Below are 17,442 nucleotides of genomic sequence, written 5' to 3' on the forward strand. Positions count from 1 at the left end.
CTTGTTCTATGAACTGATTTTCAATTTTTGTTACATGTTCACAAGATTTACGCCATTCATCGATCCCTATTTGAGAGAAAGCTTCTTCTGTTAAAGATTTTATACTTGCTTCTATTGACGTTTTTACCCGCAACTTTTTGTTTCATTATTCCCCAGATTAATTCGAGCTTCAACAATTCGTGGCCGTGTGATTTTAAAATCTCATCTATCTGATATTTAGGTTCAGACTTATGATTTTTCACTGGTTCCAGTAATTGACATTTACGCCAATTATCGTCGTAAGGGATGTTGTTTGATTGAAGCCATTCTTTTATAATAGCAATACGTTCGGTACTTGGCGTTGTCCATGACAATTAGAGAAGGTTTTGTAAGCTTTGGATTCAACTTCTTCGTAACCCATTTTGTATCTTTATTCATATCATGTTGGTAGTCAGCAGATGTAGGTCTTCGACCTATACACCAAACTAGTTTTCCACAAAACCATTTCTCCACCAGCATGTACAATGATCTCTCTATGGCTATCTGATCCATCTAGGCCCTGCTGGAATACTTTTAGATGGGCCTGCAATATATTTATTTTATCAGCATTTGTTCACTGAACCAGAACCGTGTATGTAGGTTTCATCTAAATAAACCACATCTAACGTTTCATCAGCTTCAATCAAGATTGGCACTTCACGAATTCGAAATCGATGTCTTTCAAAATAAATCTGAAGACAAAATAAGATTGTTATTTTTATATTGCTATGTTTTTAGATTATATTCAAACTGAAAAAAAAATGAAATTAATTTTTGTTACCTAAATGATTCGCTTCCTCCATTGAAATTGATTTCCTCCCAAAGAATTTGTAGGAATTTGATGACAGTGTCATGACAATTCTAAATCAAAACTATCCAAGTTTTTTCGCCACATTTCCTCTTTTTACCGGGCGTCCTAAATACGCCTCTGTTAGATCTGCCTTCAGCAACAATTCGTCTTATGGTAGTATTAGAAACTCCTGAAATAAACCAAAGTTTAGTATACATATTATATAATACACACGAAAAATGTAACACAATATATCAAGACGTGTCATTCCTACTTACCAGTCAACGCTTGTACATGGCTCAACGACATTTTTTTGGTTGCCATATGAAACGCTATTTTTTAAACTTTTTTTTTGCCATCAGATACTGGTAGACCTATAGCACTTCATTTTTAATTTGTTTTGTTTTTTTTTTTATATTTATGCGTACGGCGTGGCCATCAGCACAAACCAAAAAATACAAACAGACAAGAAAATGCAAAAACAACATTTTTAAATATACGCGATTGCTAGAATTAACCCTGTTCAAGTTTTTCAAGGCATTCATTCATTGGTAGATTTTAATTATGTGCTAACATTTTTTGTATATGTTCCATTGTAGGATTTGTGCAGTAGCAGTACAAAAAGTGCAGTGCAGATAAGATGAATATGTTCACTAGCACTGTTCTGCAACTGCACGACTCACATGACAAGCGTAGCAGTCTGCAGTGCAGTTTCAGTTATCAGAATTGTCCTGCTGGACAAACTTACCCAAGTCTGGACTATAATTTACACCAATACACGATACTTATACATATAAAATCAAAACTAAAAATTCAGAAAAAGAAAATACGATCAAACGATCCAACGATACCCGCGCTTTTTTTTTCCATTGCAAGATCTAGCATTGCTTGCCCCATGACATGTGACATTTGACATTTTATCCAAGAACGTGAACTACATAGAAATTACAATAATTCTTCGACGGTCGACCTACAAATTTCTAAAGGTCGATAATAATTTTAAACATATTTAATTTAATTTAGAGCCATCCTTGTTTATTAGACTAAATATATAAATAGAACAGTATGTTGCGAACGATTCTTATACGAAATAAAGTTCTCAGCGATGGTGTTAAAAAAACTATTCGATGTAATATTACAAGATGCTTGAGCACTGAATTAGCAAGAAGAAAACATTCAAACAAGTAAGTTTCCTGTTGTAAATTTATGGAATTTTGTTTACTTTTGGTATAGATAAGTGCAAATCGAATATTTCGATATATTTTCTTGATAATATCCAGAATAACACGCGCTTATCTTTTGCGGTAATTTGAACTTGAGAATTGCATAATCGGAATATCAAATATGTTATTATAGTATTAAACCTTAGATTGCATTGGGAAGATAAGAATTAAAATTCACCCTTTCTTTTCAATAGATTTCCTTCTTCAATGTTTGTTTAGCAATCAAGTTATCGAAATAACCTTTCCAAAATGAATTTTGATTAAAATATCTGTGTATTCTTAACAAGTAAGCTTCAGTGTTACCAATGACCACTGTGTTAAAAAGCCAATAAGTTTTCAAGAAAAAATAAGTTTCTGTGATGTGGAAAGGGGAGCATAGTTCTTTGTCTAAGCATTCTGTCTTGCTCTTCTGTATGTATTTGGAATTATTGTTATTTAGGACTATATCTAATGTTATTTTTAGAATCTTATCCACTACAAACAAATGTGCAGCACCTGCTCAATTATGGAGCATACAAATAAGGCATTATGCAGATTTACCCACACACTCAAAAGTAAATCTACCAGCACTTTCCCCGACGATGGAAAATGGTTCGATTGTCAGTTGGGAAAAAAAAGAAGGGGACAAACTTAATGAAGGTACGCCATAATGAAACGAAAAAGATAATCATGATATATTAATATAGTAGACAAACACATAGTCATTCTATTTAAAAAAATTAATACCTGTGTTAAAAATTCTTACACAAATTCATAAAACAAGAATATTGAGACCATAAAAATACATGACATTATGATATTCCCTCCATTAGGGTTCTAGGGTGCCCATCTTATTCTAAGAATAAGAGTACAGTACCTTCATAGAGATTGTAAAAAATAATGCAATTGATCATGCATTAAATACTGAATAAAACCTGGAATATTTAAATAAGAATGAAGTCTCTAATAATCATAGATTCTTTTCTTAGATTATTTTCTATCACATTGTAAGAATAAATATATATAATGTATTAAATCCAATTACATTAATTAGTTCATTTTGTATTACAGGTGATCTTCTTTGTGAAATTGAGACTGATAAGGCGACAATGGGTTTTGAAACACCAGAAGAAGGGTATTTGGCTAAAATATTTATACCTGCTGGAACTAAGGGGGTGCCAGTAGGGAAGTTACTATGTATCATTGTAGAGAACCAGGCTGATGTTGCCGCCTTTAAGGATTATAAGGATGATTGTAAGTATAAAAAATTTACATGCTGTTTAAATACCAAAAAGGTTTTGTACCTTGACTGATAAAGGTTGTGATTGTGACATAGTTTGATTGCATGATTTAGTTATATAATGTGTCCTGGCATGTGGAAAATACTCCATATATGGGGTCATTTCCAAAATCCCACCAATTTGCAGCTACTGTTATTTTTATCTTAGCAAAATTCACCTTGATTTGTATAACCATGACAGTTACATCCTGTTGGAGCTGGGTCGCTTACCTTGGCTTGCACCTTTAAGTAAAGGGGTCTATTTGATCAACACTTAAATTATTAAACTGAGATTTTTTTTTATAAAAACTGAGAAAATTATTATACGAAGCAAGCAGTATTTCAAACAACTTACGAAGTACTATCAGCCTAAAGTGCGACTACAACTAGTTAGATCTACAGTGCCTACCTTGATACATAATGCACACCCCTGCTGTACTCTAGGTTACTTTTATGTAGGAAAATTTAATTACAGTAGAACCTCTGTAAGTTGCATTTGAAGGGAGTCATAGACTAGAGGTTTGACTTATGGAGGACTTATTCTGTCAGGTAATATTTGACTTGTAGAGGCTAAAACCCATATTAACAAGTAGACACAATATGTAAACATGTGTAAATGCCCTTTATCATTTTATAGAATTCGTTTATTTGCTATGTTCAAGATGTGGAAGTCAAAAAATTATTTTCACTATATATACTGGGTGGCCGAGAAGTTGATGTCCAAAGCTAAAGTTTGAATTTGGCTCATTTTATTGGCCAATGTTCTGGGAAGTTTTTAAAAATAGTTAGAAGCCATAGTCTCCCCATTTTTTTTTTGTTACCTTGAACATTTTCATGAATTTAGCTGGAGCACTTATCTTGAACTTATGACTCAATTCTAAACTACACTCAGCGGCACAATTAACCGCCCACCCTTTTAAAGTGGCAAATTTTGATGTTATCGCAGTTGTAAGTTATTGGGCATAAATAAGTCAAGTGTGAAAGAAATGTAGTGACGAAAAAATTACAAACTACCCACTTAACTTTGTTTTTTTTACGCATAAGTTGTGAATAGGATAAATATCGAACTTCGTCTCATTATCGTTATCGTTGCCATACTGCTTACATTGCTTCAGTGGCATTAAAAGTAAACAATTTGAGTTTGTTTTGGTTTCGTAACTTAAAGCTAGTGTTTGGACATCACAAACATGCCATTTGATGCTAATTCAGTGGCGAGAGCCGTCGCTCTTATCGACGAAGGGTTTAGTCAGCGTTACGTGGGGCGGAAGCTTGGTGTCGCACGTACCACCTTAAGGGATGCAGTGAAACGGTTTCGGGAAACTGGCTCTTATGAGCAAAGACCAGGACAGGGCCGAAAAAGATGCACCTCCGCTCGTGACGACTAATTTCTTGTGACCAATGTTCTAAGAAATCGGTTCACTACAGCTGTTGAGGCACGAAACCAACTTCGTGAGGTTCACAATGGTCAAGTGAGTGAAAGAACAGAGAGAAGACGACTAGGAGAGAATGCCCTTGGAGCTTTTCGACCATCTCGAGTGCCACAATTGCTCGTAGGCCACCGGAGAGAAAGACTTCGTTTTTCCCGAGAGCACGCCGAATGGAATGTGGAACAATGGAAGAATGTTATGTTTACTGACGAGACAAGAATATGCTTGCACGGTCCTGACGGTCGCCAGCGTGTATACAGACGCAAGAATGAAAGGTTTGCACCATGTACTGTTGTGGAAACAGTAGGTTACCAAGGTGGCTCTATCATGATATGGGGCGGCATTAGTTACGAAGCACGCACCGACTTGGTTATCTTCGAAAGAGGTGGAATAAATGCTCAGAGGTATGTAACAGAAGTGTTGGAACCTCATGTAATGCCATTTGCTCCATTTATTGGCGAAGATTTTTTATTAATGCAGGACAACGCTCGCCCCCACGTTGCTAGAGTTGTTACCGCGTACCTGGATACCGTCGGCATTCGAAAATTAACATGGCCATCCCGGAGCCCAGATTTAAATCCTATTGAACACATATGGGACAATTTAAAAAGACGTGTTCGAAGCCGCATACCAGCTCCAACCACCATAGATGAATTAAAACAATCCGTGATTGAGGAGTGGCAGAACATTCCACAACAACAGATCAAAGATGTCATCGACAGCATGAAAAACCGTTTGATGGAAGTCATGAGGGCTAGAGGTGGAAATACGGACTATTAGAATTCATTTATTCAGCAGATTTTTTATTTTTAAGCCATTTCATCACATTTGTTAATTTAAGGTCAAAGTGTTTTTCAGATTTTTTTTATAAATAAACGTAATAATTAAAAACAATATTATCTTTCATTTTACTTCAATATACCTACGTTATAAAATAACATTCACAAGTAAGGCCACAATTTTTTTTAACCAAAATCGTAAAAAATCAAGGTGGGCGGTTAATTGTACCGCTGAGTGTAGTTCCGCATTGTCTAAACTATTCATAGTTTCTTATGTGGTTATTGCAACTGTAGTTAATTATTATCAACAATAAAATTAACTAAAAGTGTTCAGAAAAATTAGAAAAAAGTCCTAAACCACAATTAGGTGAAAAAAGCGGATAAAAGGGGGAAAAAATATTATCTCCTAAACTACGCAAAATCGTAGAACATATATAGGGGTGATTTGGATACTCATCACCATGAGGCTTTCAAATTTTAGCTTTGGACGTCAACTTCTCGGCTATCCTGTATAATACATAAAATATAGTCACATTTCTAGCAATGGTGGTGTTGGAGTTTGTAGGGGAAGAACACAATGTTTAGTTGGGACACAATGTTGAGTTTGGGACATTTTTGATGTATCAAGGTTCAACTTAGAGAGATGCTACTGTATTAGTGCATAAATTATTCATAAGGAAATAATTTTTGTGTATAGTGTAATATTGAATAACACTTTACTAACATACTTTTAATTGATAAACCGGCAGCCTCTGGAGAACCAGCAAAGCCAGTGCCACCAAAGCCTGAGAAAGGTTATTCTTTTGATTACTTATGCTAATGTAATGTTTTGTCCATGTTATGTGTATTTTGGTTATCAACCTGTTAAGTACATGTGTAAAAAATATTACTATTGACTCATCTCAACCACTAGGCAGAGAAAAGATGGAGTATTGCAATAGGTGAGTGGCATCTTCCTCCTGCCCTCGCCTTTCACAGTCGAACCGATTTGTTTAATTACCGATCGGTACTCGTTCTGAGGCATGTAATGTACACGAAAACAGTTGCACGCATTTGGCGCCTTATCTCACATCAAGATTGTGCTAATTACAATTTTTTTATCAAATTAGGATTTTTTTTCTAAAAGGGTTCTTTCTGAAAATGGGTGTGCATCAACATCTTATAGAATGTTTTTGTAACAATCCCTGCATATTTATATCTTTCGTGACTAGTTGTTCAGAAAGCATTGTTAGTATTTAGCAGCAGAACAAAAAAGTTTGTCCACTTTTTGTATTTATTACATATAATATGAGTATTGACTGGCCAGTATCATACTCTAAAAATCTATTGTTCACTGAAATTTGTCTAATTCTGTGCAGTTATACAGACAGTTAAAACTTAAAACGTGTTTAGTGGAATAAAAACCAATAAATGTGGAATAAAAACCAATAAATGTGGAATAAAAACCAATAAATGTAGTATATAATACAAATTATCATATAATAATCTTGATGTTTATACTTTGGTGTGGCCGAACTTAGGTAGATTTTCTGCAAAACCAAAACAGAATCTTCGGTCGGTCAGTTATTATAAATGTTATATTGAAATTGCGACTTTATTATTTGGAATTTTATTCCAAAACAGTTTCAAATACCAATGCACGGTACAATAACGCAAAGTTTTTTCATCTGTGGCAGTCGATTTATAAGTGTGATACTCACGATCATATCAAATAAAAAAGGAGAATACTATATACTCTACAAGTAAGGATATCATCCCCACCATCTGGATGTGTGGCGGTCGTCCACAGTGCGGTTTTCAAGGAGCTTTCTTCCTCGTACTACAAAGCTGTGGAATGAGCTTCCTTGTGCGGTGTTTCCGGGACGATACGACATGGGTACCTTCAAAAAAAGGGCGAACACCTTCCTTAAAGGCCGGCAACACTCCTGTGATTCCTCAGGTGTTGCTAGAGATTGTGGGCGGCGGTGATCACTTAACAACAAGTGACCCGTACGCTCGTTTGTCCTCCTATTCCATTAAAAAAAACTATGTATAATATTATAGTAAAATTATAATATAGTAGCTACCTACTGGTTAAGGTGATATCTTACCCTTCTGGGATTAATTAAATTAAATTGTATGTCGTCAATTGTTTTATTTGTGCTCTATAAAGTATCATGTATTACTTATATCAATAGCGGAGGCCGCCCCCGCCTCAAGTCCCGCCCCCTCGTCCGGGGCCCCCGCCGCCCCCAAGCCAGCCCCGGCGCCTGCGCCCCAACAACCAGTGGCAGACCAGCATAGCAGGATCTACGCCAGTCCCATGGCCAGGAGGTTAGCGGAGATCAAGAATATCAGACTTGGAGGTTTGTCACTAATAGAATAGAAATGACTATAAAATGTAAATGGAAATCCATAATTATCCACATGTTATGAATTTTCTGGCCGTCTCGTGCTAGAATTCGGCGAGTTTAGAATATCTCCTGAGGATGCCTGAAACACATTTCAAATTCAAGAAAACTCATAACATTTGTGATGTAAATACGCGTAATAAAATAAAATTCGACATAAATGCTACTTTTTTATATAAGAGGGGTTTAACGCGCAAGAGGCTCATGTGACGAGGTAGTTTTTAGGCAACCGCCCATGGACATCCGAAATAGCAGGGATCAAGAGATGCGTTGTTGGCCTTTAAGGTGGGAGTATGGTCTTGAAGGTCCCTGAGTTCTAGGCGGTTCGGGAAAATAGCAGTCTGTAATAGATTCCGCTAAGTGGCTGTGCGAAGCAAGAAATTTCTTGCAAAAAGCGAACTTATAAGAATGCCCGTCGTGAACATGATGCGAGTGAAATTTAGCATTTTGACGTCATGTCCGGTGATGGAAGTCGGGTATTATCCCGAACAACTCCTATGATAAGTGTCCGTGATAAGTGCAGTATAAGATGCATAGAGAACCCACATTTCTACGCAACGCCAAAAAAAGTAGCCTAACTAAATCAAAAAATAATAAATGTCCAACATATTACTGAACATGAAAAAGCTCTGTGAAGCCCATGGTTCATTGGCAGAAGGAGGTGACTACTCGCGACCAACACTACACTGGTTTACTGCTTTTCAACAGCCTATTATGACACTTGGAGTATACATCTTTTTTATAAGTACATAAAAGATGTGAGACTTCCTGAAAATTTCTATTTGCTATCGATTTTAGCGCTTGCCATATAGCCTTAAACCGTGACCATTTCTCTCTTATTAATAAACGCAGTGATAAAGTTATTCCAAGTTTAAATCAAATAAAGACATTCCTACGGCCTTATACGTACAAACGATATAGTCAACATTCTGTATATTCCTGGTTTATTCTCAGGTATAATATTATACCAAGTTTGTTTGTAAGGCCGAGCTTGGAATAAGTTTAGTTCGCGTTTATTAATAACACGGTTTGAGTTTAGTTAGACTTCATAGCGCCTTGATCACACAGGACAAGGGTCGGGATTGTACGGTTCATTGAAGAGCGGTGACCTCTCAGGCGCTGCGGCCGCGGCCCCCGCGCCGGTAGCTGCGCCCGCCCCCGGCGCGACCTTCACCGACGTGCCTCTGTCGGGCATGCGGGAGACCATCGCCCGCCGGCTGACGGCCGCCAAGCAGACCATCCCCCACTACCAGCTGTCCATGACGGTCAACGTGGAGAAGACGCTGGCGATGAGGAAGGCGGTCAATGACAAGCTTGCAGCTCAGAAGTCAGATGTCAAGGTGGGCTCAATATCTTGTGTGTGTCGTTTCAGAGGGCCTTCCGAGATTAGCTTGGGTTGAATTTGAAAATTATTCCGAGTTATGCCGTATAGTAAAGATACATTTTTTTTAGGACAATAAGGGACGAGACGAAGAGGACGTTCAGCTGATGGTAATTGATACGCCTTACCCATTGCAATGCAGTGCCGCTCGGAATTCTTGAAAGACCCAAAAGTTCTAAGCGGCATTATCACCTTGTCACCTAGAGATATACGATGTTAAGTCTCATTTGCCCAGTAATATCACTAGCTACGGCGCGACCGAGACACAATAATACTTACACATTACTGCTTCACGGCAGAAAAAGGAGTCGTATGTATATGTAAAACATATCGTAAAGTCAGAGACTTAAAATACACACGTGTATAAACGACCCGACAGCTATGACTTACAACGATAATTTGTGACTAATTTTGATTTTCCTGTGTTTGTGTTACCTAGTTAATATTCAAAATATTTTCGCTCAAAATCGGTTCCTGTTTGTTAGCTTTCCTTTTCTATCTTGTATCTCCGTAAGAGATGTTCGAGATAATCTACGTGGTAAGAGAAGATCGGTAACTTTTGTTGGCTTTTGTATTCTGACTAGTAATTATGTAATATACATTTAGGTTGTGTCCTGAAATTGGTTAACCAATTCATGAAATATAGTTAAAATTAACAAGCATGGCTCATCGATCGGCGTATTATATCTATTTTCATTCTTATTTGTAATTGGAGTTTAACATTGATTAGAATGGAATAGAAACACAAAATATTATCGGGAGCATATCACAATCAGTATTCAAATACAAATCAGCTTAGCTGTTACTGAGATTAGCGTGCAACAACTCAAAAACATACCAACAAACAGACAAAAGTTCCAAACTGTGTATTTTTAGCCTTTTGATAAATAAGTAGATACAACGCGCATGAATACAGACAAGTATTTATGATAAAGAACATTAAAAAGTTAAATAAAACTCATATATATTGTTTTGTGTTACAGGTGTCTGTGAATGACTTTATTGTAAAGGCGGTGGCAGCTGCTTGCAAGCGCGTCCCCGCTGTCAACGCGCACTGGATGGACTCATTTATCAGGCAGTAAGTAACATTTTTACAACGCTTTAGAATGAGCTTTCTTGTGCGGTGTTTCCAGGACGATACGATATGGGTACCTTTAAAAATAGTGCGTACACCTTCCTTAGAGGCCTGCAACGTTCCTGAGATTCCTCTGATGTTGCAAGAGAATGTGTGCGGCGGTGATCACTTAACACCAGGTACCCGAACGCTCGTTTGTCCTCCTTTTCGATTAAAATTATAATACTATAATAGGGAATGCTAGTTTGTTTGTTACGATTTTTTCGATTCTTGATTTTTTGCACACACGTCAGGGGTACATAAAAGAAAAGGATACATAATCTCGAATTGTTTTAGAGTTTCCAAAGGAGCACGATACGAATTTTAATTCGAACGTATTTGCGGATAGAAGCTAGAAAGTATAAATATAAATAAGTAGACCAGATTTCCGTCGACTTTCCTCCGGTTGCGACTCGAAAGTAAAGGTCGGGTCGTTAGATCTTGCCCGTATCGAATTGCGATAATTTTGGTTACAAATCTAATTTAATTAATCCCGTATAAATAACAAATTATTCTAGGTATTCAAATGTGGACGTGAGCGTCGCAGTAGCGACCCCCAGCGGCCTCATCACACCGATACTGTTCAACGCGGACTCGCGGGGTGTCATAGACCTGAGCAAGAACATGAAGGAGCTGGCGCAAAAGGCCAAGGATAACAAACTTCAGCCTCAAGACTACCAGGGCGGGACTGTCACTGTTTCCAACCTGGGAATGTTCGGTGAGAGCTATGTCAAATAACCAGACCCTTTTTCTTTTCTTCACCCGGAGGATTACCCCCAGAACCCAATTACTAAGGGTGCCCTCACCCTTAGTAATTGGGTAAGGGTGATCTTTAGAGTGTACTACTCCAACTTCTGCTGAAAGTTTCCTTGCGTAAAACTTTGCCGAGTGTGATAAAACGCGAAGTTGACTTTGGCTTAAGCTCAGCATAATTTCAGCTGTCAAAATACTATAAAAACTTACCCCCATATTCATGATGGTCCGCTAACTTTAAACAGCCGCTAAGCAGTGTTTTTTCTCATTCTGACTGAGGTCAATAGAAGACAGACTGAGAATTAGCAATGCTTTAAGTTAGCAGACTATTATGAATAAGGGGGTTAATCAACATTTATACTAAGCTTATACTCAGCTAACTTTTACGTGGGTAAAGTCTGAGCAAAGTCTAAGTACGATCTCAGCCTAAGAATTCGATTTCCGTCTGCCATGTGTATTTACGCTATAATAATAACAATAATAAAATCCAAGATGGCGAAAACCAAAATGGCTGCCATAGAAATTAGATAAATTGTTGTTTTATAAAAGTTTTTTAAAATTTGTCACATTGTGTGTTATATAATGTGCGCTTAAAATGTAAGCATAATTGTTATCTTATGCTCCATCGTATCTCTCTGCATTTAAACTAGATTTCCTTAGTTTACCGCTTTATCTCCTCAAATGTGAGCAATTTGAAATATACCTTAAGAGACCCCGCAAACTGCAGACTTTTGATCGGCCGATAGTTTGGTTGGTTTCTTAATCAGTATGAAAATGTATGAGAGTGCGCACATTATAACGATTCGGTATTGGCCGACAAAAAAGTTTGATGGGCTACACGATTGCCTTCAAACTGAACCGTCAGCAAACTATCGGCCGACTGTTAAGTCAGTTCAGCGCTCTTCTAGGCGCGCACACCACCGATTGTTTAGTCGGCCAAACTCATCAATGGCCGATAAAAAACTATGAGACCCCGCAAACTGCAGACTTTCGAAAGGCCGATAGTTTGGTCGAGTTCGGCTGTTAAGTGCGCACACTGGCCCGACTAAACAGTTGGGTCACTGATGAGTGCGCACACTACACAACTATCGGCCGACAGTTTTAGGGACGATTCGCTATTAGTTTTAAATCGGCCATTGATGAGTCTGGCCGACTAAACAATCGGTGGTGTGCGCGCCTAGAAGAGCGCTGTACTGATTTAACAGTCGGCCGATAGTAACTAAGAAGCAAGGCACACAATGAAACAACATAATTAAATCATAATTTTTATATTATTATAAAAATTAAAAGAATTAGATAAATATTTTAACTTCTGCCTCTCAATATATTCTTGTTAATGTAATGTTTGTACATGGACCACCAATCCTCCTCAAGCTCTGCCCTAAATAACTAATAGAAAATGAAATATTCTTTTTTAGGTATAACAATGTTCAACGCAATAATAAATCCGCCACAGTCGCTCATATTGGCCTGCGGAGGACTCCAAGAAATTGTGATCCCAGATAAAGATTCACCTCAGGGGTAAGTCTTAATTTAGTACAATATAATATTATTCTCTGATAAACTATATAAATAAAATGATAGAGATAGATTCCAATTAAGGCTTTTATGTTTTATTCCTTAGACACTTGGCCCTTATCTTAAAAAATAATATAATATCCATGATCAAGTGTGTTTTGTCGCTGTCTACATATCTTTAAATGAGAGATAAAATATACTTGAACAAGGATTACTCAGTGAGGCGTTTCTGGAATACGGAAATAACTCTTCGTTTAAACTGAGGCGAATATCGCGCTGTACATAAGTGACCTAGCTGGAATGTGTGAAGTCTCCTCCCGTTCCCCTTTCACCCCCTCACGCTCGTCCTGTTGCGTCAGTACGGTTTCCAGTGAAAAAAAAACCGTTAGGTACATGTAGTGATATTTTCATGCTATCAATGCTTTGTTGATGAAGTTTTCATTGTAACGTTTGAACTTTTCTTGTTAATAGTTTCTGTTGTTCTGTGTCACTAAAATAGTACTGTCAGAAATATTAATACTGTTTTTACTTAACCCAGATTATTTCATTGATATTTCATCATTATAAAAATAATAATCAGCATCCAATACAAGACCTTTACATGTATAATACTGAAAAAATAAATCGTTTTGCACACCGTAACAAAGCGACGCTGTAAAGAGCAAAGTCTATGTCAGCCCAAATTTAATTATTAATTTAATTCCACGCATCATGGGTAGTATTTTGACCAAACTGGCTCTTCTTTCGTAAAAAAATCATACGTATTGTTATTTTATAATATTGCGATATGTTTTCAGGTTCCGTGTAGCCAAGTTTGTGACATTGACAGCCTCAGCGGATCATAGAGTAATAGACGGCGCGGTCGGCGCGCAATGGATGAAAGCTCTGCAGGAAAATCTAGAAGATCCCGCCAACATGATCCTATAGACGAATTATACATAGGCTATTCCGATATAGTCTACCATCTATACTATAGACAACGTTATCATATGTTGTGTTTCGTGTCATAGACTATGTTGGGATAGAATAAACAATAGACAATTAGTTGAAGCAACTTGAATTTTAAAATTATATCACTGCAGGGTCTTTCATTAGATGTTGTATTCCAAATTTAAATAAAATCTATTTTTTTTTTTCTATAATATTTTATGAAACATAATATATCAATGAAACTAAAAATTGGTGCTTCAACTATTTGCTATTATATTGGAAAGTCTTAGCGTAGTATTTACTTACCTCGTTGGAGTCTTTATAAAAAAAATAAGTCAGTAACAACTCAACCTGCATACCATTATTTATTTATTTTTTTGTCGTAAGGAAACATTTTGGAGATTTATTTTGTATTATCATTAAAATCTTTTTTTTAAGGATACACTTTGATGGGCTTCTATTGGTTATTATGTGGGTATGCCTTTGATTTTATTTATAGTTATTTTACACCCTGTGAAATTTTATTTGTATTAATAAGCGTAATTTTGTTTGGTACAAATCGGTATTTAATTATTTATGTATTTTTTTAGTTTTTTAGACTATAGATCTGTCCGGATATATGCTTGTAAATATAATACGTTCAAATGTATGAATCATTTTCGTTATGGACCATCGATGCTGATGTGTTTTGATGTTTATTAGTAATTTTATGAACGTTAGTCAAATATATTTTATTTAAACCGTGTTGAACTTTTTATTTCTTGATGCTTTGCCTGTTTGCTAATTTATCAAAATATTATTATTGCCATTATTTACAGATTCTATCATTTCTTCGTTGTGTATTATTTTTCTCGGAGTCGTAACTAATAAGGCTATATTTTAACACATTTTCACGCAGAATATAAAACTAACGCTTCGTTAAAACCTTGGCAAGTTTACACAATTCTGTAGTTGGGTGATAGTTGCTTACTTTCAATATGGATTTTCCCTTTCCATTATTTGGAAGTGTTGATTTTTTAGCGCCGCCTCAAAATGTGGTGCAACTATGTTATTATCGACTGACACAGTACTTGCTTTCAGTTTCATGCTTCTCAACAGTTCCTTATCATTTATTTATTTATTTTATTTATTATATACAGACACTTTATCACATAATATTACATTATATTTGGTCCCTACACTAGGCGTACCCTGTCCTGTAGGCAACCAATTTACATCCTAAGGTTAACAATATGAACCGAAAGGTCAAAAAGTGCACTCTGTATATGTGTGTGTGTACACATGTGTGTCTCTGGGTGTGTGTGTATGTGTGTGTGTGTGTGAGGGTGGGTGTGAGTGAGTGTGAGTATCTGATTAATCATGTTACAAAGTATTAACATTATATGAATGCTAAGCTATCACTTTAAGAATAGCTTCCATGTCTACATAAGTGAGTGTGTGTAACTATCTCTGTATTTTAAATTTGACCTGATGGACCGAGCAATTTTTAATAGAACATTTTAAATTTACCTTGTTGTATATATATGTATGTATGAATGGGCTAAATCTATTTGCAAATGTTGTATTTATTATTGGTGTTGGAATCTTGTACGAACGGCTATCTAGTAGGTTTTTATAATTAGGCAAATTCAAGAACTCCTTATGCATGCTTGTCATAACACGCAAGATAATACCTCGGACAGAAAGAAGTTCTATGTCTTTATATAGTTTATGTGTTGGGTATCTAATAGGTTTTTTAAAAATCACTTTAAGGACAGCTTTCTGTGCTCTTTCTAAGAGTATCATGTGTGAAGTAGCCGCCCCTCCCCATACGGTGATACAATAAGATAATACAGATTGACCGATTGCAAAAAAAATGGTTTTTAGCAGATTTAAAGATGCCGAAGCGCGTAAGTTCTTAAAAATATAGATCAGCTTGCGGACTCTTTTCGCTGTTGTATTAAGATGTTGCTTAAAGTTTAAGTTTGCGTCCATGACGACTCCTAAGTATTTTATATGAGTAGTTCTACTTATACTATTGCAAGAGCAAGGGCCAGATAGAGCAACAGGACATGTGTGGACTTTAATATCAAAAATGTGGGAAGGGGATGAAGTTTTCGTTTTATGGAAACAGATGTACTGTGTTTTAGTGAGATTTAAGGTGAGAAGATTATTTTGTAGCCAAGTTGCAATATTCCTCATTCCTTGTTCCGCTGTGTGTAGTGCAGTGTCCCAGTTTTTCCCGTAAAATAAAAGAGCTGTATCATCGGCATAACAGATGACGTCAGAGCTGGATACTTTAGTTTTGATGTCATTTATATACAAAAGGAATAACGTGGGGCCTAATATACTTCCTTGCGGGACGCCAAAATCTATTGTACTTGGATTGCTTTTCTTATGATCCACTATAACACACTGAGTTCGGCACATTAAATAGCTTTTGAACCAGTTCAGGCAATTACCTCGAATACCAAGGAGCTCAAGTTTTCGTAAAAGTATAGGAATACAGACTGTATCAAAAGCCTTCGCGAGGTCTAAAAATACACCGATACATGCTTGCTGCTTATCTAGTTTGGAAGAAATAATTTTTGTTACTAAGTCTACAGCGTTTTCCGTTGATTTTTTAGTGCGAAACCCGAATCGTCTGTCAGATATTATTTTATGTGCGCCAAGAAAACTTGTCAATCGCTTGTGTACTAGTTTTTCCAAAATTTTTGAGAATGATCCTAATAAAGAAATCGGTCTATAGTTCGTAGGATTCAATTTGTTACCCGACTTATGAATAGGAACAATTGCAGCCATTTTCCAGGCAGTAGGAAAAATGCCTTGAGATAAACTTAGATTACATATGCTCGTCAGGGGGGGAGTAATATATTTTTTGCTAATATTCAAAAGGCGGTTTGATATTCCATCCAGTCCAGGAGCACTGTCAAGATTAGAGTTACTTATCAAGGATTCAATTTCTCGTTCATCAGTGGGTCCTAAGAAAAATGATTGCGCTGGAGTATTTTCGAGTATTATCTTACTAGCGAGTGAAACTTCTGTTTCATTGAATGCTGTGAGTATCTTGTTTGCAAGAGTTTTACCTATGCCTGCAAAATATTCATTGGAATAATCCAGAGATTCCGTTACAGTATCTTTAATATTGGTGAGTTCTAGTGGTACTTGATTTATTTTTTTGGTGTGGGAAATTGTTCTTATACTCTTCCAGAGCTTTTTAGGGTCGTGTTTGTTTTTTTCCAATTCAAATGACTCATGTTTGTGTTTTAGTTTTCGCAAAAATCATAGTAAAAATTTCGGTAACGTGTGTAAATGAGTGTGACCGTGTTATTGTTGGGATTATTACGTAAGTGTAAATGTAAGCGATCTTTGTGCCTAGCACACCTAATTAGACCAGGCGTCATCCAAGGCTTGAAAGTAATTCTGGATCGACTTCGACGATTCGTTTCTCTTCTAAATGTTTGCTTATAATGTTTGTTAGAATAGTATCAAAAACAGATACTGCTTTGTTTATATCAATGCTATTATAGACTTCTGTCCAGTCAGCCTGTCTTAATTCTTCTACAATGCGCTCTAGATTATAATTCTTTGTGAGTCTGCAAGTTTTATGTTGTTTGGTATCTTTAGTTACTATTCCGGCAATTACAATATCATGATCTGTAATATCTGATTTGTAAATAACTAACTCCGAGTGGTACTTAGAAGTTACGTGAATGTGATCTAGGCACGAATTAATTCGTGTAGGTTTATTTACGATAGGCTGAAGGTTTAGCTCTGCTAACAAACACAGATATTTCGCGCAAGTAGCCATTTGACTATCATCATTAGAGCAAATATTAATATTAATATCCCCAGCAACAATTACACAACGAGCATCTTTAA

At 36.4% G+C, this 17,442-nt stretch overlaps 1 protein-coding gene across 1 annotated transcript; it reads left to right on the forward strand.

Annotated features, from left to right (window-relative positions):
• The first annotated feature begins 1,743 nt into the window (after positions 1 to 1,743).
• On the forward strand, positions 1,744 to 14,325 carry LOC126977547 (dihydrolipoyllysine-residue acetyltransferase component of pyruvate dehydrogenase complex, mitochondrial). Its single transcript, XM_050826403.1, has 10 exons — positions 1,744 to 1,992; positions 2,495 to 2,670; positions 3,082 to 3,264; positions 6,245 to 6,289; positions 7,673 to 7,840; positions 8,954 to 9,225; positions 10,250 to 10,344; positions 10,899 to 11,098; positions 12,552 to 12,654; positions 13,449 to 14,325. Exons 1-10 carry the CDS (start codon positions 1,874 to 1,876, stop codon positions 13,576 to 13,578), a joined length of 1,491 nt encoding a protein of 496 aa, XP_050682360.1. The 5' UTR covers positions 1,744 to 1,873; the 3' UTR covers positions 13,579 to 14,325.
• Positions 14,326 to 17,442: the final 3,117 nt, after the last annotated feature.

Source organism: Leptidea sinapis, chromosome 45 (genome assembly GCF_905404315.1).
Source record: "Leptidea sinapis chromosome 45, ilLepSina1.1, whole genome shotgun sequence".
Lineage (NCBI taxonomy): Eukaryota > Metazoa > Arthropoda > Insecta > Lepidoptera > Pieridae > Leptidea > Leptidea sinapis.